Source organism: Engraulis encrasicolus, chromosome 23 (assembly GCF_034702125.1).
Source record: "Engraulis encrasicolus isolate BLACKSEA-1 chromosome 23, IST_EnEncr_1.0, whole genome shotgun sequence".
Classification (NCBI taxonomy): Eukaryota; Metazoa; Chordata; class Actinopteri; order Clupeiformes; family Engraulidae; genus Engraulis; species Engraulis encrasicolus.
The window spans coordinates 165,219-192,257 of record NC_085879.1 but is presented as its reverse complement, the minus strand read 5'-3'; the positions used below and the strand labels follow the sequence as shown (position 1 = coordinate 192,257).

Sequence of the window (27,039 nt, the reverse complement as noted above, 5' to 3'; positions counted from 1 at the left end):
ATCAATCTGACACTTTGTGTGTGTGTGTGTGTGTGTGTGTGTGTGTGTGTGTGTGTGTGTGTGTGTGTGTGTGTGTGTGTGTGTGTGTGTGTGTGTGTGTGTGTGTGTGTGTGTAAGGAAGAGATGGTTAATGTTCATGCCCATGTGTTGTTGTGTATGCTGGTCTGTGGTGCGAGAAGGATGGGTTATGCCCAGGTTGGTGGGTATGCGCATGTTTATATGCCCGTGTGATGTTTGTGTGCCGATGTGGCTCTTTGCTTTGACACATTACAAAATGTGGCTCTTGGTCTCCGACTGGTTGGCCACCCCTGTATTAGATAATTTACCACCACCTCAATGTAAACTTAGCCTGGTTTTCTACTGAGCCAGGTTCTTGGAATACTCCAAATATTATGTACATACACAATGACTCTATAGGGGCAAACACCATCCCATGCCAAGCAGCACAGGAGAGCGTCTAGTCATTACTTTTAATGCAGTGTGTTCTTTCGAAACATCCGGACTTGTAACAAACTACTCGAGAAGTGACATGGGTCAACAAGGCCCGACAGTGTAAAAATAGGGCATGAAAAGTAAAGCAAAGCACAAATCTGAAAGCGCAGAGAATAAATGCTGGCAGCAGAAAGAAGAGAAGGCTACCAACCTGCACGACTCTCTCAAACATGTGAGCCAGGGGAAGGTAGGATATGTGGACATCAGTGTTGGAGATGGGACAGTTTTTCTGCCAAAATGAAAGATACGCACACATACAGACATGTTATATATACCTGTACATGCATATACAAACCAATGTGAGTAGCTGTCTATAATTCACGAAAAACCAGCAGTTTCTCTTCCCTATTTCATACACTGTGTTGCATGTGTTGAAATTTTTAAAATGGGGATTCAACGTGTTTGATACAGTGAACTTCTGTGAAGAGGTGCTGGTGTGGATCTGAAATCTGGGACCACAGAAGAGTGATAGGCCACCATCCTCAGCTCTGCGATAGGGATATAGCCATTATAAACACAGCTGTAATACAGGGCACAGGGAGGAAGTAGGCAGAATCAGGAACCAAACCTATCTCAGGAAATATCAGTAGCTTCGGTGTGTGTGTGTGTGTGTGTGTGTGTGTGTGTGTGTGTGTGTGTGTGTGTGTGTGTGTGTGTGTGTGTGTGTGTGTGTGTGTGTGTGTGTGTGTGTGCCATGTCAGGAAATATCAGTAGCCTTTGAGTGTGTGTGTGTGCGACGCGTGTGTATGTGGGGGGGACTGACCCTGTCAGTGGGAAGTATCAAAGAGAGACACAGCTGCCCGTTTGCCTTGGCAGGAGCATGGCATTTTATATTTATTTTTGGTGCTCATCATTTGTTTGACAAGGTGACTGAGCTGACCACTGTGGTTCAATAGCTAGTATTGCCCAAAGGCACAATCAACCAACCACAGACAGACAGACAGACATTCCAGCAGGCCCTGCAGCCAGCTCAGTTGAGTAGGTGAAAGGTCTGTGTCATGCGTTCACATGCACCGCTCGCCTTATTAGGGGTATTGACACTAAACAAACCGCCAAGTGTGAAGGGTAAATACAGCCAGGTGACCGGGTCAGTGCTGGCTGCCTGTAGGCGTCTATCTCCATCTGCATCCCCCCCACCCCCCTCCCCCACACCTACTAATTTGCCGCCATTGTATTTCAAGTGGGCCCTGGTGTCAACTGTCAAGGAAACCGGTGGTGTGTTTGTTTACCTCTATAATCTTCATGAACGCTGAGCAGTCGGACACAACGTTCTTGTGTGTGAGCATGGCCCCCTTCGGGTTTCCTGAAGGCCAGCAGTAGCAACGAGAGAGAGAGAGAGAGAGAGAGAGAGAGAGAGAGAGAGAGAGAGAGAGAGAGAGAGAGAGAGACAGAGACAGAGAGACAGAGAGACAGAGAGACAGAGAGAGAGAGGAAGTGAGTTTTGACTGCAACGCAACCAATGGCGGCTAAGCAACGGATATGGCACCAGACTGGGAGAGCCAATGAGATGTGACATATGACACAGCACAGGCACACTTCAGATTTCAAAAGGCAAATTTACTGAACAAACAACAGACATGCAGCCCTACACACACACACACACACACACACACACACACACACACACACACACACACACACACACACACACACACACACACACACACACACACACACGCACACGCACGCACGCACGCACGCACGCACGCACGCACGCACGCACGCACGAAAAGAAACCCATTTGAATGACCATTTGCCAGAAAATGTCCAGTTCAGGAGTTCAAATCAGTTGAAGGGGCTACTAAAAATACCTCTAAACACATGCAATCAATATGCATACACAAACACACGAAAACCCTTGCACACAACGGTGTAGGTTTGTTTTTTTAAGTGGTGGGGATAAATTGTCCAGGGTTAATATTTTCACATTATACAAGTATTTGTTATAAATTGGTGGGGACACTTAACCATGATATGTGGTGATGGTCATGCCCTAACACCCACCCCATAAACTACGCCCATGCTTGCACGTGGCCACAAACACAAAACATTCTGATGCTCCCTTGTATTCACAGGCAGCTACCTGCAAAAGCTATCACACAATACTGCACATGTACACAAAACAGGAACAGATGCATTTTTTGCAGTATCATACCTGTGGTTCCACTGGTGAAGCAGATGACAGCGAGGTCATCAGGAAGTGGGGGCTGCAATCACAGATACCACACATCAGTATAACATCCGGTGATAACCCTAACCCAACTGCGTGAGATAGTCTGGAGGCTACTACGCAATTTCTCCTATGGGCGTTTATTGGGCGTTGCGAATGTCTCCCGTAGCCAGTTGTGTCAATGGTATCTGTTCAAACAAACTGTAGTCATCGCCTTTCCACCCCCCTGCTCTCTGATTGGAGTTCAAGATCTCGCTGAGGGATAGAATCCATGCAGTTTTTCAGATTAGAATGATTGTGTAGAGCAGCAAGGGATTTCCCAGGCAACTAACCCAAGGCTATAAAGAAGGCGAACAGGGCATTTGCCCCAGGGCCCAGGGCCCTCTAGTATTGGTGTGGGAGCCCTATTGTGACCTTGGCAGGCTGTATGGGGGACACAGTAACTGGTACACACATCAAGATGTTATACTATGTGTATTGTATGCAGTACCTACTCTGTACAAATATAAGATTATCGTAACCTAAGGTATAATGCAAGTATATGCATACTGTTATGTACAGTACTCTATTTAACTGTGCATAATCAATGTTTAGGAACCTTAAAATAGTAACCCGACGTCTACTGCGTCAGACTACGGGAAATGACCAATCAGACACAGGAAGCAAACAAAGGGCTACTCACCATGGGAGGTTTGCGGTTTGCTTTGCCCACAGCCTAGTAAATAGCAAGGGGAGACAGTGGTAGGGAGGGTAAGAGGGCAGAGGGAGGACACGTGTCATTCGAAGGGTCAGTCAAGGTAAGCCAGCACACAACAACAGTCCGTTCATGTCAAGCTGAGGTGAGGGTGTGAACAGATGCATCCATTTAATTTCCTTACTCATCCATCATTTACAACCTTGTTCCAAGTAAGCACGATAGATGTAAATATTTCAGTGGTTACACACGCACACTGACAGACACCCATACTCACACAGACATACTGTATGCACGGAAGCATACATCCCGAGACATGCATACAGACATACACTCCTACACGCAAACAGATGGGTGCTGTGGACACACAGATTAACATACACACACGCACGCACGCAGTCTTACTGACCAGAGCATCTTTGAAGGTGATGATGTCAATGTTGTTCTGCTTGCCCATGGCCACCAGCTCCTGGCCCACCTCCTCCATGGCGATGATGGTGGTGACGGTGTGCTTGCGGCCCGACAGGCTGTCCAGCAGCAGAGTGACCTTGGCAGGGACGTCACATAGCACCGTGGCGATGGAGGCTGCATGGAGGGGAAAAAAACAGTGGATAAGTAAAAAACACAGTTGGCTACCAATACAGGGGACTTTACTGATCAAACCACACAGCACACATTTGCTGGCCCCGGACGTGGCTCAGACAGTAAGGGCATTGACTGTCATGCTGCAGACTTACTCACGACCTGTAACAATCTCACACTGTCCTGTCAAATAAATATATATATATATATATCACAGTTTGCAATACAGGGGTCCTTACTGATCAGATCACGCAGCACACATAGCCATGAAGGCTGGGAAGGAGAGCTGCAGAGCGGATAATCAGAGATGTCAAAAACCCAGTTTAGAAGGAAAAATCCTGCCACAGTTCTCATTTCAACACAGCACCACGGCAATGGATACTGGACAGAGGAAAACCTGGTTCAGAAGTAAAAACCCTGCCACTGGTGACTTTACTGGTCTATCTTTAGTGATGAGCTTCAGCTTACTCAGCGCTGGTTAGATCCTATTTATTGCAGAATGATCTTAGTGGGGATGTTTTTTTATTTTTCTAGTGCTTTCACATTTTATCTTAAGCTTCATGGTTTTTATCTGCACTACTCCATTGTTAGCTGGATCACTGACTACCTTACAGGTAGACCTCAGCATGAATCCTCAACAGCACATCTGACTCCATTATTACAAACACAGGTGCACCACAAGGAACAGTTTTATCCCCTTTTATATTTACTTTATACACCTCTGACTGCAGACATAGTAGTGCGTCCTGTCATCTGCAGAAGTTCTCAAATGACTCTGCATTAGTGGGCTGCATCAATAACTATAACTATGCTGTGTATCAGTCTGAGATAAATTATTTAATTAACTGGTGCAAAGATGCCCATCTCAATTTAAATGCGGAAAAGACCAAGGAACTTATTATTGATTTATTTGATGACCAGGTGGCATTCAATTTCCCCTTTGGGGATTAATAAATCTCTCATCATCATCATCATCATGTCACACAACAACTCCTGCTACAGTTTTCATCCATCACAGCACCGTGGCACTGGAGGCTGGAATATAAAAAAGTAATAATCAGAGCTGTCACTGTCAAAACTGTCTCTGAAGGAAAAAAGCCTGCCACAGTTTTCTTTCCAATGGAGGTGACCTGACTAAGTAACTGGTTGACCTGTATTGAGTACACAACGATTAGCTGATTCAGGGCTGGTTAGATCAAATTTGTGGCAGGGTTTTTACTTGGCTCAACCTGGGATTGGCACCTCAGGTGATAATACCTCAGCATGTGTTTTAGAGGATTAGCACAGCCTCGTCATGTAAGAGGGTCCTCCTGACTCATGTATACAGCACATTTAGTCGCAATTAGATGATGGGATCTTCTTGCGTGGGCTTTTCATAGAGGTCATGTTTACATCACATTACAGTAAAACCATGTTAGACTTGTGCTTTAAGTAAAGTGTTACCAAAAAGCCTACATGTCTATAGTGCATTATAAGTGCATTTATAACAAATTATAATGCGCATTATAATGACTTAAAACGTATTATGACAACACTCATAGTGCTTCATGATGCTTTATATTGACAGTTATGAATAACCACAGCTTATAATGCTTTATAAATCCAAGGAGGTCATGAGTGCTCATGACTGGCTATACACTACAGGCTGCCTGATGGGGCTTATAGCACATTATGAGTACCTATACCCCGCTATGCCTGGATGATAAACTGTCATAAGAACTCATAACATGCTATAATGTTCCATGTGAGATCATAACTTGTCAATGTGTGCTCTAAGTAAAGTGAAGTTCATATGGATGCATCATAGATGTGCAGTATACAGTGCATTATGCATCATAATGCCCCATTAGGCTGCCTGTAGTTTATATCCAGTCACGAGCACTCATAACACCCTTGGATTTATAAAGCATTATAAGCTAGATTCATGGTTATTCATTACTGTTAACATAAAACATAATGAAACATCATGGGTGTAGTTGTAAGGCATTGTAAGTATTTATAATGTGCATTATCATTTGTTATAAATGCGCTCAAGATGCGCTATACTGTAGATATGGGCTTCATAGAAAGTGTTACCGGCTTTTTTAATAAATTGAGATCATGGGGGCTATATTTACATTAGATTGCAATAAGCAGATGTTGTGCTAACTGCTAACAGTTAATTTGTGTAGTTGGCTGCCATAAAGGTCACAAGGATCAGCAGGTGACTTTCACAGATGGCAGTGGTGATGTTTATTGTTTACCAACTAATCAGTTTCAGACAGTCTTTACATTAAGGTTTTGAAAAGTCTCAACTTCAGACAGTCTGGGTTCTTTGAAGTGATATTTATGGATATTCTGGCTTTTAGCCAAGAAAAGTCAACTACAAATCAGGTCATTCATGGAAATTGTGCAATTCTTCAATTTAAATGTATGTCAAGCATACTGAGCTACCAGCAAGTAAAAAATTGTAATTTAAATGGTGGTGCCCTTTCAACTTAAAGCAAACACTAATTTCATTGGAAAAAGTACTTTACACGACTCCTCATGTGAACCATTTTTATTAATGAGTGACATCCAATGAGCAATGTCTGGACTTTATTCAACTTTCTCACTATAAGGAGAGCCAATTTAGTTAGTGTTTTGCCAAAGATCTTTCCCCAGACATCCGGAAAAGAGATCATTAACTTTTAACAGTTTTGTGGACTTGCATATTTCTCCTTATTTCTATGCTGTCAGCAAATGTCAACATTATGACATGAGCATGCATGTGTAGACCTAACAAGCAGGCCTGTCAGAACCAGGCAAGCAAACTAGGCCCCCAGATGAAAGAGGAACCCTGGTTAAGACTTGTTATGTACTTGTATTCAAATGAAAGCTATGGCAACTTTGAGAATGAGGCAAGACCTCCCTAAATTCAATGTCCCAAAAGAGCAATGATACTGTCAATCAAAAAAAGCTATCTTTAGGGGGCCCTGCCCAGAAGTAGGAGAAGAAAATACGGGCCCCACGTCGCGCTTTGCCTAGGTCCCCCAAATAACTTGAAACCGCCCTGCAAACATGGCTACAATGTAGAAGCCATATGGACAGCATTTATAGCACTTTCTCCACTCAGTCGAGCTCCCAAAGTGCTTCGCAGCTTAATGCATTTCCTTACGTTTGCCCATTACAGTAAAAAAAAAAAAAAAAAAAGATTCTTTACATTTCCCACTCCCTGGCAAGCCAGCCAATCCTCTCTCACCTTTGTCAATGATGTACTCTATAGCTTCAGTGCCCAGAGTGTCGTAGAGGGGGACAGACACCAGAGAGTATGTGTAGCAGGCCATCTCAGACATGGTCCACTGTGGAGACAGGAAGTGAGTATATGACTTAGAATAAAATCTTGAAAATGTTTTTCGTTTTGTCTTGTGTTTGTTTATGTGTTTTTGGGTCTCTTTTTTCCCCATTCTGTTGTGTCTGCATATTTGTCGAGTCGTGTCTCCGCTGACCCTCCAAGTGAATGGAGCGAGTCGAGCTAAATCCTGATTCTGTTTAACATGTACTCTGGATTTCAAATATGATAGCAGCACTGACCTGTACTGTATATATTCTGTATCATTGGATAGCACTGAATTGAAAAGATGTGGATTGCCATCAGAAGACCACTAATTTAAGGCCGGAACGCTTATTTTATTTTTTTGCGAGACTAGGTAGGCTGAACATCAGACACTTCTCTTGTGTAGCCCGAATAATCAAGCATTTTTTGCACACACACAAATCCCAAATCACTTGACAAGTGAAGTCGACAATCACACCATTGGTTATCATTAATATTGAGGTACAACATACAGTATGTGACATCTAGGGGGAAAGGCTAAGTGGATTGGAAAATGAATTTGCTCTGTCCATTAGAACCCAGTGAAAATTTCTGACTTAAAAGGCCCCATGAACCGTACGGAAGGGGTGGAGACTTTGGCACTCAAGCAAGCAAGCGCATGTTCAGGCAGTAGCAAGGTGTGACAAATAGGGGGCGCTCGTCTACTCACCTCAGGCCGGTTCTGAGAGAAGATGCCGATGTAGGGGTTTTTGGACTTGGAGTGACCCCTGTGGAGTAGCGCCGAGCCGAAGCACTCTGCCATCTCCACCACCTGACACACACAGCAGAGGTCAGCAGAGGTCAACAGAGGTCAACAGAGGTCCTCAGGGTTATGTAAACACTTAAATATAACCCAGGGGCTTAAAAGCACATCACAGTGGTCAGTCTAATTCCCATTTCATCACCAGGTTAACTTTGACAAAGCAAGCAGCCTCTTGCTATGCAACTGTATGCAAAGCTGGGTTAATAGTAGGTGCTCAGTAGTCACATTTAACAACTCGGGGGCTCAAAAGCACACCACAGTGGTCAGTGATCCATCTCTACTTCTCGTTTCATCATCAGGTTAACTTTGACAAGGAAAACAGCCTTGCTCCCACTAATGCTATTGTATGCAGAACCGGGTCAATAGGAGATCTTTAAACAAATGAAACAACTCGGGGAATTAAAGGCACACCCCAGTGGTCCGTCTATCGGCCTCCATCTCTTACTTCATCACCGCTCTGCTATGGTATACAGAATTGAGTTAATAGAAAGTCTTTAGTAACCTAAACACAGTAAACAACCCAAGGCCATAACGGCACATGAAGTAGCCTTCATTATTCGTTCTGCCTCCACTTCCTGTTTCATTGCCAGTTGTGTTAAAAAAACATGGCCACTGTTAAAAGTTTGTCGTTACCAAAAAGGCAATTGCCAATTCATAATGTATTACTGAAGACTCTAGGTAATGTCATAGTAGGCCTACTACGTGTATATGTATGTAGTAGATAGTACTATAGCAGTAGAGCATTTTCACAATATAGTAGTAGAATCGTAGTGCTGCACTGGTGGAATGGTGCGCATTACAATGCTGCCTTTTAGAAAGCAGCCTCCAGCTTTGCTGAGGTATACAGAACATCTAAAGTGAAGGGTTGCACTTAAGGCTTGTTACACGTGGAATACTCAAGCATGTTAGTTAGATGGTTGATGGCAGCACTTACCTCTGAGTATGACCAAAACTCGTAAGGCTGTTTGGGTTTCCTACCTCCCAGACATGGGCCATTGTCTACAAAAGATAAACAAACCAAAACAGAGGCTTAGTTTATTACAACAATCTCGGAAATCACACTGTACCGGTACATGTTGAAGAACAACAGGTATATTAGATGAAGACTGTATTTTGTCTGCTCATTGTGTTTGTGGCTGTGTGTATGTGGTGTTCTGCCAAGGAAAAGAGGACCATTTTCACGGTGGAGTGCAATACAATCAAAACGCACACACGCACATGCACACCCTTGTGATGTGCGGATGGCGATTACAGCCGGGGAGACTGCCGATAAAACGCTGATCAGGCAGATGACGTGACGAAAAATATTTGTATTACATTCGTGTGGGTTGAAATACAGTAAGACAATATTAATAGCTGAGGCATTTTCAATAAACGTAAAAACTATTGTGCGGATGGCAATAAGTTTTGAAAATTGGTGAAAAACCATTCATGCAAATGGGGTAGCCGACATATAACATTTTGAGAATCAGTTGCGGCTGACAAAATAACTGCACATATATAATAAAAGCATATCTCTTGCATGCACGTGCCTGATGGCTAGTAAGTAGTGAGTAGTGTGTTTTGCATTGTCAGTACTCACTGGACATGCGCACTCCTCTGAGTAGGAACTCATAGAGGGTCTTGGAGTCCTCATAGTAGTAGGTCAGCAGCTTGCCACCCTCCATCAGGACCGACCGCCGTGCATACTCGCCACCCTGAAAAGACAGCAAGAGAGAAAGAAATAAAATGAACAATTTACAAGTCGAAGTACATGAAAACAAAATAGAGAAGTGAAGTGAAAATGAAGGGTCTAGACCAGAGGTCCCCAAACTAAGGCCCGGGGGCCGGATGCGGCCCACCACGCCCCTTTGACCGGCCCTCCATCTCTCTGCACCTCACCATTTGAACTGCCCTAAAGAAGCAATCCTATCTTGTCTTGATAGTTTCTCATCTCACTGTTATATAAACAGACCTACTATTTCTATTGTATCACTCAGAAACTGTCAATCACCATATTTTTCTAACCTTTCCTTGGTATTTTTACATGGTTATTAGAAATTAAATAGACAGGTCATCAGCTGGGAAAATTAGGCCTTTCGTCCTACCGCACTTTTCTCTGTGGATTACTGACCAGAAGCCCTATTGGAAGAAATTAAAACATGGGGCCACGTCAATTTTTGCTCAGAATTCAATATGGCCGCCATTTCCCAAAATGACTTGTTTTCATGCATTATTACATTGTACTACAAGGTGATATTCATGAACGATGAACTACTTTCAGCACTATTCTGTCGTATTTCCTTACATACATGTTTACAAAGGTTGACTAAACTAAAAGAAGTGAAAATAAAGTTGGCCACCTTGCAATATCCAAAGGAAAGACTTTCACAATTTTTTCTCAATACTGTAAGGCCATAATTACCAATAAAGATTACCCATTTTTCAGTTAAATTTTCCTATTTCCTTACAGACGTGAGTATAAAGGTTGTCTAGAAAAAGGCATGAATATATATATATACAGGGGGTGGACAAAATAACTGAGACACCTGTCATTTTAGTGTCATTTAGTTCCTCTTGCATCCACAGTTAATCCTGTTGGATGTGGTTCATCCTTCTTGGTGGTATGCAGACATTACCTTGGATACTGTGGCTCTTGATACATCACAAAGACTTGCTGTCTCGGTCAAAGATGCAACAGTTACACAGAATTTCTCCTTTTTGAACTCTGACATGTCACCCATAATGTTGTGTGCATTGCAAAATTTTGAGCAAAACTGTGCTCTTACCCTGCTAATTGAACCTTCACACTTCACTTTACTGGTGCAATGTGCCATTAATGAAGATTGGCCAACAGGCTGGTCCACTTGAGCCATTAAACTTCCAACACTAAAATGACAGGTGTCTCAGTTATTTTGTCCACCCCCTGTATCTTGCCACTTTGAAATATCCAAAGGAATGTTGTCAAATGATTGAATTTCACAAACACAGTGGACTGCTAAAAAAAGGCATATTGTCCTGCCAAACTGTGTGTGTGTGTGTGTGTGTGTGTGTGTGTGTGTGTGTGTGTGTGTGTGTGTGTGTGTGTGTGTGTGTGTGTGTTTGTGTGTGTGTGTGTGTGTGTGTGTGTGTGTGTGTGTGTGTGTGTGTGTGTGTGTGCGTGTCTGTGTGTGCGTGTGTGTGTGCGCGCGTGTGCGTGTGCGTTTGTATGTGTGTGTACGTGTGCCTGAGTGCGCTTTTCTGAAGTGTGTGTGGCCAGTGTGCTTCTTTACATACACTGACATAGACACAGTAGACCGGGTGTGTGTGTGTGTTGGGGGGGGGTAAGGGGGGGAGGTAGGGGGGACCGAACGATGTGGAGGAGCAGGGGGATGAATGAGTGGGGGTAGGGGGGCAGAGTGGGTGGGGGGGAATGAGTCGGGGTTGAATTAGGAGGTGGGGGGGCAGAATAGTGTGTGGGGGGTTCGGGGGGGCAGAATAATGTGTGTGTGTGTGTGTGTGTGTGTGGGGGGGTGGTAAGTTGAGTCGGGGGGGGGGGGGTGACCTGCCAAATTTTTCACATTGGGTGGGGGGTGGGCGAGTATTTTGTGGGGGATGGGGGAAGAATGAGTCAGGGGGGTTGAGCGTGGGGGGCAGAATAGTGGAGGGTGAGTGAGGGGTGGAGGGGCAGAGTAGCATGGGGGGATGAGTGAGGGGGTGGAGGAGGCAGAATAGAGTGTGAGGGAAAGACACTGTAGAGCAGGGGAAAGATGAGCGGGGGATACGCGCGGGCACACACGCACGCACACTCACCCTAAAAAATGTAGGCCTGAAAAACTTTTGGTCAGAAATCTAATGTGAAAAGTTTGGCAGATCAATAGCCTTTTTTCAGCAGTCAACTGTGTATGTGTAATTCAATCATTTTCTGACAACAGTCCTTAGGATATTGTCTATAGGAAATGTACATCTTTCTGTTGCCAACCTTTGTACTCACGTCTGTAGATAGGAGATTTCACTGAAAATAGGTTATCTTTATTGATAATTATGGTCTTACAGTATTGAGAAAAATGTATGAAAGTCTGCCATTCTGAAAAACAGAGAATATTTTGAATTTTGGAGCACATTTGAGATGGCAACCAGCTGGTGAATCTTTTTCAATAGGCCTTCTGGTCTGTAATCCACTGTGAAAACCCTGACAGGACAATAGGCCTAATTTTCGCAGCCATAGACTCTGTATGTGCATTTCAATCATTATTTTCAGCACTTTCCTTTGGATAATGCAAGGTGGCCAACTTTATTTTCATTTCTTTTAGTTTAGTCAACCTTTGTAAACATGTATGTAAGGAAATAGGACAGAATAGTGCTGAAAGTAGTTCATCGTTCATGAATATCACCTTATAGTACAATGTAATAATGCATGAAAACAAGTCATTTTGGAAAATGGCGGCCATATTGAATTCTGAGCAAAAATTGACGTGGCCCCATGTTTTAATTTCTTCCAATAGGGCTTCTGGTCAGTAATCCACAGAGAAAAGTGCGGTAGGACGAAAGGCCTAATTTTCCCAGCTGATGACCTGTCTAAAAAGGAATACCTGTGGTATTTCAAATTGAAATACATGTGAAGTACTCACTTCTTTTGCAGATCACTTGTAATGATGAACTATTTTGTGCTTGAAATTATGGTTTATAGTATAAAGCCCACATGATTGATCCCGGCCCCTGATCACAGTCAGGAACGATAATGTGGCCCCCAGAGAAAAAAGTTTGCGGACCCCTGGTAGACATATCCGTTTGTGTGGTCAACAACAGCAACAAAAAACCACAAACACGAGCCTAACTTAACATATTTGACAGACTGAGATTGTACTGTATGATCTGATCAACTGCGATACCATCAGTAAGTTTTTTTGCCTGAGTGTTTCTATGCCTTCACAAAATACCACAGCACAATGCACAGCACCCCTACACCCCCCCCCCTCCCCCCCTCCCCAACTTCCAACCGTTCTCTGGGTATGGCAGTGCACATTTTACCTCCAAGCTAGCAGTTAACATTGAGTCCTATGAGTTAACTGCCAGCTGGTCTCATAGAGCTCAATGTTAACTTTTATCCCTCTGTTCTTGTCCAGTCAAGCCAGACTGTTGAGGCAGAAGTTAACTACTTTTGCCGCCCAGACTGTACATTGCAAACCTTTTTAAACCACCATCTAAAGCAAGACGCTCTAAACCCAATAGTGAAGGTCTATATGCCTAACATTAGGATAGGTATGTGCCCCCCTCTCTCTGTGTGTGTGTGTCCAAGGAGCTGATTGGACTGAAGAGTGCAGATAATGCCAGTTCATCCCCAGCTGCTAGGGGCTCTCTTCTCTCAACTTCCGGGTTTTCTGCGAGCTTACATTACCAATTAGATTCATTTTAAATAAACAATTGAAGGTGAAGTCACTGCACGCATGGTGTTTTTTTTGGTACCTGGGTCATTTCACGTGAAATCAGACACTTTGGGACCCGACCGACACGGATTTCAATCATACTTGCTGTGCCTGTTTAGAAGCAAGGTAGCACCCCAGAACTGCATTTGTGTGAATCCGACACCAATATTGAGGGAGAAACAGACTAGCAAAGGTTTACATATGAGGGTAGGACACTATGTATTCAGCCTTGATTATATCAGTCAGTGTAAGTCACAAAAGGATGTCTGAGGAGTTGTTTGAAAGCTATTTTCTGGCTCTACAAATTGATTGATATAATCAAGACTGAATGCATAGTGTCCTACCCTCATATGTAAACCTTCGCTACTCTGTTTCTCCCTTAATATTGGTGTCAGATTCACACAAATGCAGTTCTGGGGTGCTACCTTGCTACTAAACAGGCACAGCAAGTATGATTGAAATCTGTGTCGGTCGGGTCCCAAGGTGTCTGATTTCACGTGAAATGACCCACCTGCAAAAAAGTGTTTTTTTTTCTGTTAAATTGTGCACCTTTTCCGCTAGGCCACAACGTTAGAAGACATAAGACAATTTAATGGCAGTGCTCCGCTATTACCGGTGTGTGGGGGCCGATCTGAGCCAAAAAATGCCTGGGCCGTTTTGCTCTCCCAGTCCAGCCCTGGACCTAAGCATTGCGTGACAAAAACATTGCAATATGAAGACATATTAAGAGGTTAATAGTCACCTTAGACTTCCACAGCACTCTCTAATAACCGAGGTACTGACTGGTTAGGAGCCTGTCTTTAAGACCCTTGTTGTTGGCCTTGCAGCTGCCCGTTCACAAACATCGACATACATGTCACCCCACAGGACGCAATTTGTTTTATGAAATTGAGCTTGTAGTTAATATTACTGTCTTCATTTTTTTCACATTCACATATCTTAATATAAAGTTAATATTTATGAAATCATGCCAAATGCTTCATACATTATTCAAAATGCTGTTGGTTAATTTATATATATATATATTATATTCCAGGTTTCATTAATGTTACAGTCACACCGCAGGATATTTGACATATAAACCTTAACCTTAACAAAAATGTTTCTCCTCATCTAAGACTAATACGAAACATAATTTACCACATCTTAATTTCATTTGTTTCTTGAAGGAAAAATAACATGTTTTGTAGGTTTTTAACCAATGTTACGAAAAAAAAAACAAGGCGTCACGTCAACCACCCTAATATAATGATGGATATTTATTTATTAAGCTTACCTTCAGAAGACCACTGACCACCTCACATACGAAAAAAAACCCAGTACAGACTGACTACTGACCACCACTGCCACAGCCTGCTGCCAGAGGACAACTGACCATAATGATGGATAGGCCTATCTCCTACTGAAGAGCACTAATCAAACTAAAAAAAACGTACAGTAAAATCAGCCAAGTCTGAGTTAAGTCATGTAAATAGCTTTCAAGTCAAAGTCAAGTAAAGATTTCCTAATTTTGCCAAGTCAATTCAAAAGTCATGAAAATTGTGGCTCAAGCCTGACTTGAGTCCAAGTGGTGTGGAAGTCCACATCTCTGCAGTACTGTATAGATTACCAACAAAAGACTACACCAGAGTTTAACACCTTCCCTTTACATATATTTATTTAGGAAAGGAGAGTGTCAGAGTGTGACAGGAAACGAGTGGAAGAGAGAGAGGGGAAGGATCGGCAAAAGAACCTGAGACCGGAATCGAAACTTAGCTCATTGAGCCACTCAGCCCCCAGAGTTGAACACCTTGAGACGCCCTAGTTAGTTAGTTACTCACCTCAATTTCCACGGACTGCTGCCAGAGGTCGCAGGGCGGGTCGAGGGCGCGGGGGCGGCGGGCGTACCAGAGCATGGAGAGGGCGGTGAAGGCACCCATGCCCATCAGCGTGTTGGACGACAGGCTGTTGAGGTAGTCACGCACCTCAGCCATGTCGGGCAGCCGCGCGCGCCTCAGGAACTCTGGCAACTCCATGCTGCTGCTGCTGCTATCGTCTGCTGCTGCTGCCTGCCGCCGCTGATCACCGTCTGCGTCTGCACGTGCATACAAACACACACACATGCACATTGGACACATTACAAGATGTACAAAGAGCTGGGAGAATACTCTTCTCGGTCTGTGCAGCTCCGTCAAACACAAAAAGGGTCCTTTTTGCAGGATACGAGACTTAAAAAGGAGAGAACCACATACAAACACAGGAAAATATAGAAAGGCTAACAAACTCTCAGGCCCACAATGAAAAGGATAGGGTCAACCAACCAACCATTAGCAAGCTGTTGGTGATTGCATTTTTAATAGGCTACAGCCCATTCGGGAAGAGTGGCGTAAAAACACAGCCTCGGGCTGCTGTAATACCTTAATGGAGAGCCACGTGACCCTCCCATTGTATTCTTCAAAAGGCAGCTAGTGACAGCTTGTTGACGTGAAACCCACAGCCCCCTCACTTAACAAGATGCCTTGATGTCTCTCTCCCCTCACCCACCCCCACCCCACCCCTCCTCCGCTGGGAAGAAAACGTGCTAGGTTTTCCATCCAGTGAATGCAGTCAATGGTGAGATGAGTTTGCTGACATTGTTTAGTTTTACCCTTTTTTATCCATAGAGATTTACAGTTTAGGTATAGGGTTGGTAGGCAAACTGTAGGATTGGTTACGGTCCCTGGCACTAGCACTTCAGAGCCAACTCATAGGTTAGGGAGGGACTTGAACCTGCAACCTCCTTAATCCCCAACAAAGCTGCCCCAAGACTGTTATCAGATGGGCTTATTAATACAGACTTATTTAATTCTCCCTACTGGACTGCACCAACAGGCAGGCAGACCCTTACTTGCTTTCTTTACAGTACAAACTGTTCCCAAAGGTTTCTTTTTACTAAACAGAAACAGCTGCAAAAAAATGAGATTCAGGTGCTGCCCATGCAATGGCACATTTAACAAGCTAATCAGACTCCAGATTCCTCAGTGATGACGTGAAGAGACGGTTCATGAGGCAAAAATCCAAAACCATATTTCACTGGATGACCAATGAAATACTAAACCCATTCCCCACATTCTGTTCGGGAAGAAAGGAGGAGAAAAAAAACCTTCATAACCTAATAACACATTTTTCATGAATCAAATCCCTGTGCAGACAGGCATTCTCATTTCATGTGATAGCAATTACAGCACATTACATTATCTTGCAATGCATTTAGTGGTTTACAAGTTCAGAGCAACACTACAAGAACACAAGAAGAGCATTAACACAATGCCCTTGTAGCCTGCACCCACATCAGTGCAATTTGCAATTACTCAAACAGGCAACATCATGTTGTTTCTTTATGACTAAACTCAATAGAATCATTGCTTCTTCCTTTTTTGAATATGCAAAAACAAATCCTGACATTCTCATTTTAAAAGTAGGAGCCTTCAGAAATCTTCATCAGTCAAAACTTACCCCAACTGGGTTGTGTTGTTTTGCAACACTGCGTTGATAGCCTATTGCAGCACACAACACGCACTGTGCAGCCTGATTTTTGCCCCCGGTAATGAAAGATAACTGGCATGGGGCATTCACACAAGTTAGAATGCTGCTGATTATGACATCACAGAGTTGTCGTGGGAACCATTGCAATCAAAAGTAGAATTCTGGCATTTCTGAACAGAATAGAATGCTTCCCTGTAGGGGCTCCATTCCATTATACTATTATGACAACAAACACCTTGCACCCCTTTGCTCCTAGAAAAGACAATTCAACTACAGCAACATGGGCCTTAATACTTGATGAGCTTGCTTAGTCAGCTGCAAGTGTCGCTCTCCTGACTGGGGCAAAGGTCTTTGACTCACAGTAACATGGGTGCTGTGATAGTCAGGCGAGAACAAGGGTGACATTGCCCCGCTGACATTTCCCCTACATTGCAACAGCCCGCAGTCTATCCATACAGGGCCTGTAGGGAACACCGTTACCCCATGACACAAATGTGCACGCATCCCATTCTCACTCCTGTGTTGGAAACACACACACACACACACACACACACACACACACACACACACACACACACACACACACACACACACACACACACACACACACACACACACACACACACACACACACACACACAGTTAGTCAGTCCTTAGGCAGATAAGGTTAGTCAGACGGTCTTTGACAAACACCAACTTGGTCAAAAAAACATGGGTCACCTACACCAATCCACACATCAGCAGTTTTGTAAAATATTATGCCTGTGATGATTCTCATTCAGTCATTCAGAGGGACAGACAGAGACAGAGACAGAGAAAGAGAAAGAGAGAGAGAGAGAGAGAGAGAGAGAGAGAGAGAGAGAGAGAGAGAGAGAGAGAATGTAAAGTGACATGAAGTGGAGGTGAAACGTGGGAAGCAACAGGTGACGCGTGTCTGCAACACCAACACCGGCACCCCCAGAACAGCACGCTGCACACACACACACACACACACACACACACACACACACACACACACACACACACACACACACACACACACACACACACACACACACACACACACACACACACACAAAACATTGCTCACTGCACTACACTGCAAATATAAATGCAAAAACACACAACTTCCTTTCCGCCAATCTAACTCACTCACTCAATCACTCACATGTACGTCTCACCTAAACCAAAAGTGAAGGGTAAAAAAAGAAGGTCAACCTCTTTTTCTCCTCTTCCTCCTAGTAATGTGTCTGCTGATCCATTTAAACCAATCAGCATCTGACCTCTAAACTCGGTCACACAGCACACACACACACGTGCACGCACACACAAATATTGCTGACAAACTATGTATGCACAAACACACACCAGAGTAGTTCACTCCCATACACACCTCACCTGAACCAAAAGTGAAGATTAAAAAAAAAAGAATGGTCAGCTTTCTTGTCCCCACCTCCTCTCCCTCCAAGCTGTTTCGCTCAAATCAATCAGCAACTGAACACACACTAGCAACATGCATCTCTCTCTCTCTCTCTCTCTCTCTCTCTCTCTCTCTCTCCCCTCACCTGAATCAAACGTGAAGGGTTTAAAAAAAGGTCACTCCCCTTTTCCTCCTAATAGTGTGTAGACCTGCTGAACCACTGAAATCAACCAGCAACTGAACTGGACTCCAGTCACCCACTCAGTGAGTCAGTGCGTCAGTCACGTTATTAAAGGGCTCGTAGTAGAGGATGGGACACCACTATATCAGCTCTCCTCAGTACACCTCCCTGGGGTGGCAGGCTACCCAAAGGTCAAAGCCTGGCCAGCCCCTCCAGTGGCCTGATTGGTCCATGCCGACCAATAGGGGCCCCCTGAAAGGCTAGCTAAAGGATGTGTGTGATGCATTGACCCACGCGGCTTATCACTTAATTTGAGTCTGTGTGTGTGTGTGTGTTTGCAAACAATCACCTACCTTGACAGTGTTAAGTCAGCATGGCACCAGGTTAAGAACTAGTCTAAGCAGTGATTTGATCATGGTGTGTGTCTGTGTGTGCGTGCCTTCCAATCACTGTGTGTACCAATCATCAATCAGTGATCAGAAATCTCATCTCATCACATCCCATCACGTACTCGCCCACCTCGTAACACTGTCCCTTCATGTCCTCCTGATGGTTTCCAGGTCAAAGGTAACCCAATCATCCCAGGGGCATGCTAAACATGGCGCAGTGGGGCAGGGGTGACACGAGGGGGGTTGGGGGTGGAGGTGGGTGCACTGAAGCGGAGGTGGTAGGGGATGGTTACGTAGTGGGTGAGGGGGTGTTAGGGAGTTTGGCTGCAAGTGCAATGGCAAGTTTGAGGGGCTGTGGGTGGAGGAGGCAGGGAGAGCAAATCACCCCACTGGGCGAGAGCCTAACAGCAGACAGAGCGCTAAAGAGGGGGACCTATGCCGGGACGGGCGCTATTTAAAACCGGGTGATGCGCCAGGAGAATTCGTAGTGACGCGGTGGAAGGGAAAAGTGTATGAGAGTACGTGTGTGCGTTGTGTGTGTATGTGTGCACAGAGTACGTGCATGTACGCATGTGCATTTCTGAACGTGTGCGCCGGTATGCGTTTCTGTGTGTGTGTTTGTGTGTGTGTAAGTTATGTGTGCACATGTGTGTGTAGGGTGGGGAGTGAGGTCTGAGCGACAGATGTTTGACACCTTTCACAATTCCTGTTGGACATGTAAAAACATACGGAAAATATATGTTCCTCACCACAGTATGAAAGCCATGTGTGTCAAGGGTGCAAGTTTGCGTGTTTGTGTGTGTGTGTGTGTGTGTGTGTGTGTGTGTGTGTGTGTGTGTGTGTGTGTGTGTGTGTGTGTGTGTGTGTGTGTGTGTGCGCGCTTGGGGTGACGACCAGCAGACTGCTATATAGGCCACATGTGTGCATGTGTGTGAGAAAGAGAACTCTGTGTGTGTGTGTGTGTGTGTGTGTGTGTGTGTGTGTGTGTGTGTGTGTGTGTGTGTGTGTGTGTGTGTGTGTGTGTGTGTGCGCGCGCGCACGCAGCTGACGGCTCCTCCAACACACACAGGCCCGGTTCTCTTGCAGTACAGCAGTGTACACTCTCTTCCCCTCCTAACCCCCCCCACCCGGACCGCTGATTAGCGTAGCATAGAAGACAGCTGCACTGCAGAGCAGACAAGACCACACTGTCCAAGCCTGGCCATGTCCGCCATCACGCCACATGCACAACAGCCGTCACAAGTCACTCACTCTGCCTCAACACTCCATTTTTCCCTATTGTGTCCCCTTTCATTTTGTTTTTCTTCCCTGTGCGTTTGTTAAAAAAAGGCGTCACAAGTCAGTCACTTGGCCCCAACCCCTCCATTTTCCCTTCTTTGTCGTTTTCTCTTTCTTTTGTCTTCCTTCACGGCATCTTCAAAAAAAAAAAATCAGACACAAGTCAGTCCCTCTCCCTCAAACCTCCCTAATTTCTTTCTCTTTTGTCTTTTTTTGGTTTTCCTATCGTGAAAGTACCTTACAAAAAAAAAAGTCAACTGACTCCCCGCTGAACACCTGGCCTCTTTTCATTCGGCGTACATGTGTTTACACTGCAAATTCTACACCTCCAGCGACACAGCCCAGATGGCCTGAACGCTGACCCCCAAACTAAAAGCACGCCATTACATTTTTTTAAAAAGACTGCTGTGAATGGGACCAAAGTTGTTGGGTGTTCTGGAGGGGGTCATTGGGGATGAGTTGCTGATTCTTATCGTCTTTGTCGTATCAAAGCCCAACCGCCGCTGACCTGTTAATGTATCTAATGGTCCCTATAGATAAACAGAGATAGCTTTACGATATGGGTTTCGTCATACTTTCACATTCTCTGACAGTATTGATTTTTTTTTCACAATCCTGCCCACTAAATAGCTACAAGCTTGAAGCTTCACATCTCTGCACCCTGTTGTACTACATTAGAACCAATTTGGGGTCAACTCTAGTTGTGGCCTCTCAGTGACTTAATTCAATGTTTTTGAAATGCAAGATAATCTACTTCTGACAAGCTTTACTGCAAGACATTAGGGAGTGTGGCAAAAACAAAACTAATCAATATGATCATGTTTACTACTGGGAAAGGATTGCAAAAAGCATAATTAATTGCAGCAGCACAATTGATCTGCTAACTATATCAGTTCAAATTGTGATCACAATGTAAAAATTGATTAGTTGTGCCTCAGAAAATAAGATCCACACGTAAATGCAATGAGTTGACTGTTCTCCATGCTAATGCGACTGTATTAACTGAGCCCATTCTGACAGTCAATTCTGGCTTAAGCTTAGTTATTGAAGTTTATGGAATGGGTAGACATTTATTTAGTCTGTGTTGCAAAGGCCACAACAAAGATGAGTTAAACTAAAAAGTCAAAAAAAAAGTGTAAAGCTCAGAAGGAATGCACGGTTCAGGCTTTGCAACCTTACACCCAGATTAGACAACACCAAGCATCTTGGACTCTAACACAGGGTCATAAAAGGGCCCAGGTCACCTTTGGACAAGTTAACACAATACAGTTTGTACCAAAAGTGGTAGCAAGAATTGTGAAAAGCAGGGGCAACAGATCTCCTCCCCCCCCCCCCCCCCCCCCCCCCACCCCCCCCCCCCCCCCCCCCCCCCCCCCCCCCCCCCCCCCCCCCCATACTCCAGGGAATTCACGATTAAAGGAAAACGCCTTAAGCAACATAAGTTGTCTGAAGAGCAAGGACACGGACTTTGGTCTTTGTTTTGTCCTTGGCTGGTGCCTTTATGGTTTTGATCGGAAATCCTTACACAACTGAGACACTGTTGCAAGAGAAGTAAACCCAGAGATCTATTTAAGAAGTGACTGGAGTTGGCTGACAGATATATCAAAGATTGGTGTCTTTTAGCGTACTGCCTCACCAACTAGGCCTACTGAAAAGTACCTCTACTGTTTTTATTTTTAAGACATGACGCTGTACCGTGGAGCTGCTGGTTTCACTGCTGATACCTGAAGCTGTCTACGTTTGGTTTCCCCTTTAGTCATCACTTGCTATTCAACATGCTACCTTGACGTGACAGACCTGGCCATTTCAGGAGGGGCATAGTGTAATTTAGTACTAGATGCAATGACTTTCACTTAACATTGTCGTACACGGTTAGTAGTGCAGATATTACATTAGCAGTCAGTGATATTATCTGTCGTGAAGTTGGTTGGCGCTATGTGATCTCGTCGTCACATAGAAAATAGAGATTTTAAAAAGTGGATGTTTACAGTTTGTGTGTGCACAGATTAAGTGCAATATGGACAGTGCTATGCAACAACGTTGTTCAGCTTTACGCGGTCAAATTCTGTTTCTGCGACAAAAGAGGAAACGTGCATGCTGTTATTTTGGATAACTGCATTGATACCAACACACTGTTGACCGTCACTGAGCACCAAGTTCACAGAAAAACGTTTTCTGACAACTGTCTGGATTTCAGCAGCAGCCCATCCCACCCACAGAACTGAGATGGTGTCAACATCAACTTCAACATTAAAAAAAAATCACCACGTCCGATAGAAGCGACAAAACTTTCAATTTCAATACATGTTTGACGTGTTCAAACGTGATCCATGTGCCTCACCATTGCAGTGACCAGTTGGCTTATTGCATAAACAAAACAGCCACCACTAAGACATCTAACATGGATGGGAAAATACTTTTTGACATTTAACTTTACTAACCTTTTGGATGGTCGTCAAGTACACACGCGGGTCCCAGTGACACTGAACAAGCGGCATGTTATGCTCTGACGCCGTGCGTATCCAATCAGGTACGTGCTCACTGACAGCAGCCTTTCCATTGGTTATTCGGTAGTTCCTCCATCAACACATTGCACTCATTGACAATGGCTTTCATGCTGAAGGTCAAAGTAATTTCACTTTAACTCTTCAAAGACGCGGTCTTCACACGTTTTAAAACATTAAGCAGATGCTCTATCTGCTCTACCTCTGCTGATTCATTTTAAAATCCATTCTCTGATTGTGCTGTGCATTACAGTTGGCCAAATGGAAAACATGAAGATAGGCCTTCCAAATCAGCTAAACTTCGTAGTGACTCTAAACGTTGCCCAATAAAACATTAATCACAATGGATTATGACCTATGCTTTTTACATGCTGCAAGAGCGCTCTCTAGTGGCTATGCTTGGTCATATGCCCACTCAAAACAAGGAAATGGGACAGCAGAGGTCAATAACTAGAAGTGGTTCTTAACCTTTTTTTTCTTAGCGCACCCCCTTACCTGTGCCGAAGACACGCCGCGCACCCCCAACACAAACTTCTACGTGTGTATATGCACTAAAAAATGGTAAATGAGTGATTAATTACAATGATTCTTGCTTGAGACATGAATCAGTAGGCCTACCTGAATGACTTTAAATGGGAACCAACACTTGTTTAATTTGGACTTAATTTGGCCTAATTATAATGTTTGCAAGTATAATTTTGGTCACAACCTCTACACAAACAAAATTCTGTGCACCCCCTGGAATCTCTGGCGCACCCCCAGGGGGTGCCCGCACCCCAGGTTAAGAACCACTGAATTATTGGGATTTTCGGCTCTTCTTTGAGATGCGGTTCTATTGGCTCTTCTTACTGTGGAGAGCCGGCTCTTTCGGCTCTCAAACGGCTCCCTATATATATAGGCCTATGTTTACATAATTAATAAATTAAAAGTTTTAATTTTATTTTACATTTTGTTTCATTATTGACATTGTGAAGTACTTTGGGCAGTGTATGGTGTGTAAAAGCCTTTATGAACAACACTTTTATCATAGTCAGTCATTAATAATGACCCAACATACCCAAATACAAAGTAAATTAAAAAGGTATTAATACATACTATGCATTTCTGATCGCTGTGAGTGTGTCTGTAACACCTGCTCTATCCACTGGCACTTTTAGAGGATACACACAATGAGAGTGAGGGGGAGAGAAGGACAAAACAAACAAAAAAACAGAAACGGCTCCCAAAAAGAAATCCCAAAACGGCTCCCATTGCAGAACCGGTTCCTGTCGTTCACTTCAAAGAGCCGGCTCTTAGAGCCGAACGGTTCGTGACCGACACTACTAGATTGCATTCTCACAGAAAATGCTGGAAGCGGGCTTGCCTTTTGGCTCTGCGTTTTTAAGTTGGCTAAGGAACACTGCATATGATATAATTTTGAAAATCAACATGGGTCCGAGTGGGATTCGAACTCCCAACCTCCATATCTGTAATCCAGCACCTTTTCCATTGATACCGAATGAGATACATGGTATTTTAAGTTGGCTAAGAAGGAACACTGCATATGATATAATTTTGAAAATCAACATGGGTCGGAGTGGGATTTGAACTCTCAACCTCCATATCTCTAATCCAGCACCTTCACCATTGAGCGAAGCAGCTGGCTGTTGTAAACATTCCAGCAAGACAATATCAGATTCCATTGAAGAGCTGAACAATAGACTTCTAGAACTGTAGCATAGAACTAATATTTCTATGGAACTGTAGTTGCAGGTGCTCATTACGAATAGAATGTTGAGAGAAAGTGACAGTTGAGATGGAACCCTATATTGGCTCCACCTGTTCTGATTGACTGTATGGCAGTTAGTATGGTGCTCTAAGGCAGAGGGCCGAACCAAAACTGTTTCTAGGTCTTTAGATAGCTGTTGTTAAAAAAACTAAAAAGAATTGGCACATGTCCTGTGCACAGATTGGAGTCATACATGTGATCTTTCTAACAGTCTTTGAATGAAGTTTATAGGTTAAACGGTTCAGTCACAAATGGACCTCTTGTGGAAGATGTGCTGACCTCTTCAGCAAGGCACTTCAAGAGTCAATGGGAAAAACAATGGGGCCAGCCCTGCCGTTTTTACACACCTGCCATTTAAAAAGTAATGGGAGTTGGGATATGAAACGTTCACAGACTGGAGACATCTCATAGAGCTCGCTAACAACACGTCAACTAAACTTGTAGGTGAAAGTGTTGATGTTTTATGAGCAAAAAAAGCTTCCTGCACTCTGATCCCTAGAGGGCTGGAATGCCTGGCACGAAGGTTCCGTCCATTGTTTTCAATGGGGACCCAAACTTGCACAAAATCGCCAAAAACGTTTGAACGGTTTGAACGGTGTCTCTATCTCGAAAGGCCTAGGAGGAGACCATTTTCTATTTTTACTGCCCTGCACAAGAGAATCAAGCAAGCATAATAATAAACTGTACTTAGGGATTACTAGAATCGGGCCTTGCTCTGCAAGCCCACTTAATGATTGGACCTATTAAAGCAATCATTCATCATGAACACCAGAATGTTTAAGGTGTAATCAAACATGTTATTTTTTATTGTTTTAAAAAGTAACACCAGACCCCTGAGGGTAGATCATAACTGTTTACACTATTACAGTAAACACCAAAACTACACAAATAGGGACTTGGAATATTATAGACATTACAAAAATCCCTCTTTTTAACTTTTTAATATACTAAGCATGACAGAGAAACATCATGACACCATGTTTTGCTGAGCAGTATTAGAAATCCGTTAACGTTGAGGGAAGACGTTCCATTGACAGTCTGTGAGCTATTCCTTATGAAACACTTTTCAGTAAGAACAGGACATCCTTCTTGGATGGATTTGTATGTGTGTTTTAATATATACCAGAGGGCCAGGTCTTTTTAGTGCAAATGTGTTACAAGGCAATCCTGGCAACAAAACAATTCTGTTTGAGAGAGTTACTGTAAATGCATTTGTATACATATGTATATAGTGGAAACTGCATGAACAAACAGTTAAAAGCTATATTTTGCACTCCCTAAAGTTTTTTTTAATTTGATGACAGGAAAACTACAGGACAGAGGACAGAAATGTTGCTCGCAAAATGGAAATGTGTCCTTTTCTATAATATAATTTACAATGTCATATTTTTTTATCTTTGAAGAAACATCCATCCAAGAAGAAGTATGCATGGAAATCCCCTATCCACATAAAAAGATTTTGAAGTGTCCGACCGCAACATGAAGATTTAAAAGGGTGTCACACAACAACCCTTTTTAATAGCCTGATAGTTTAATCTATCACTACTTGTGTGAGGATTACAACAGGAAACAATAGCACTTAACATGACTAGTGAGCTGATTTCATTTCTTCTCCTTCTTCTCCTTAATCTCCTTCTTCTTCTCTTATATAAAGGTCCATTTGTGAATCTGTCACATTCAGAGGATAACTGGCTGACAAGTGAATTTTTTTGTTGTTTGACCGGAAAAAGAAACCAACACTGTTGGCTATCTTTGCCATCGTACACATTTAAGGAGGTAGATTTGTGTGCAGTAGTCAGTGTAGGTCCGATGTCGCTGCTCAGCGAGATTTCTGAGCTCAGATCCAAACATGCAAATTCAAATGTCAAATAATAATTCCAAAAAAAAAGGGGAGAACAAAGTTATCAGGATTTTTTTTCTTTAACTGGAAGTGAAGTTTTCCAAAGGGAGCAAAAAAAGTTTATTGGATTTTTAGCACCGGAAGGGCACTGTATCAAAAATTTCAAGTGTGTTTATACTTTAAGTCTGATGAGGTAAATACTTGGTGAGCTTACTAATCAAAGATATCTCTCCATGCTTCAACGTGAGATGGTCTACTGGCATGTTGAAAATACACGTTACACAACTCATGGAGGGGATACCTTAGATGGATTGCAGACCTTTACCTCTTTTAGAAAGTCAACCATTTTTACATGAACTGACTTTCTTTTCTTTGCAAAAACAACGTCTAGTACACTATGGTACTGGGATTTAGAAGGTGACAGCAGTGAAAAAAGAACAATTATACACACAAGGTGATTCAAATAATTATGATCATATATCAATTGAGAGAAATAATGATTATCCATTTTTTTAAGAGACACAAAATAATTGTGTTATTAAGTATACATTTTGGGGTCTTTCAAGTCACCACAATGACTTCAATGAAATATTTACATACAGCTATTGAGATTGTGTGGTATTCATTTGTGACTAACAAACAAAATAAATAAGTTAATTAATCATAAAAATGTAAACATACAGTTACAAAGTCCTCAGAAATTACTTTCTTTCAACCACATAGACCACAGCAGCAG

General features: G+C 43.3%; 1 protein-coding gene across 3 annotated transcripts in view; it reads right to left on the bottom strand.

Annotated features, from left to right (window-relative positions):
- The window catches only part of LOC134439849 (long-chain-fatty-acid--CoA ligase 1-like), a 37,083-nt gene extending 14,391 nt beyond the window's left edge, over positions 1-22,692 (bottom strand). The window contains exons 1-11 of one of the 3 annotated variants that reach the window (XM_063189754.1): positions 22,633-22,692; positions 15,240-15,493; positions 9,618-9,732; positions 8,970-9,034; positions 7,943-8,044; positions 7,159-7,258; positions 3,766-3,941; positions 3,345-3,377; positions 2,648-2,699; positions 1,722-1,795; positions 644-721 (exon numbers count right to left, since the gene is read on the bottom strand). In XM_063189754.1, coding sequence (XP_063045824.1) covers positions 644-721; positions 1,722-1,795; positions 2,648-2,699; positions 3,345-3,377; positions 3,766-3,941; positions 7,159-7,258; positions 7,943-8,044; positions 8,970-9,034; positions 9,618-9,732; positions 15,240-15,434 — 990 coding nt within the window. In that variant the 5' untranslated portion in view covers positions 15,435-15,493; positions 22,633-22,692. Of the gene's footprint in view, positions 1-643; positions 722-1,721; positions 1,796-2,647; positions 2,700-3,344; positions 3,378-3,765; positions 3,942-7,158; positions 7,259-7,942; positions 8,045-8,969; positions 9,035-9,617; positions 9,733-15,239; positions 15,494-16,893; positions 17,321-18,488; positions 18,651-22,632 lie in introns of those variants that run through there. The other 2 variants (XM_063189753.1, XM_063189752.1) reach the window with 2 other exon arrangements.
- Positions 22,693-27,039: the final 4,347 nt, after the last annotated feature.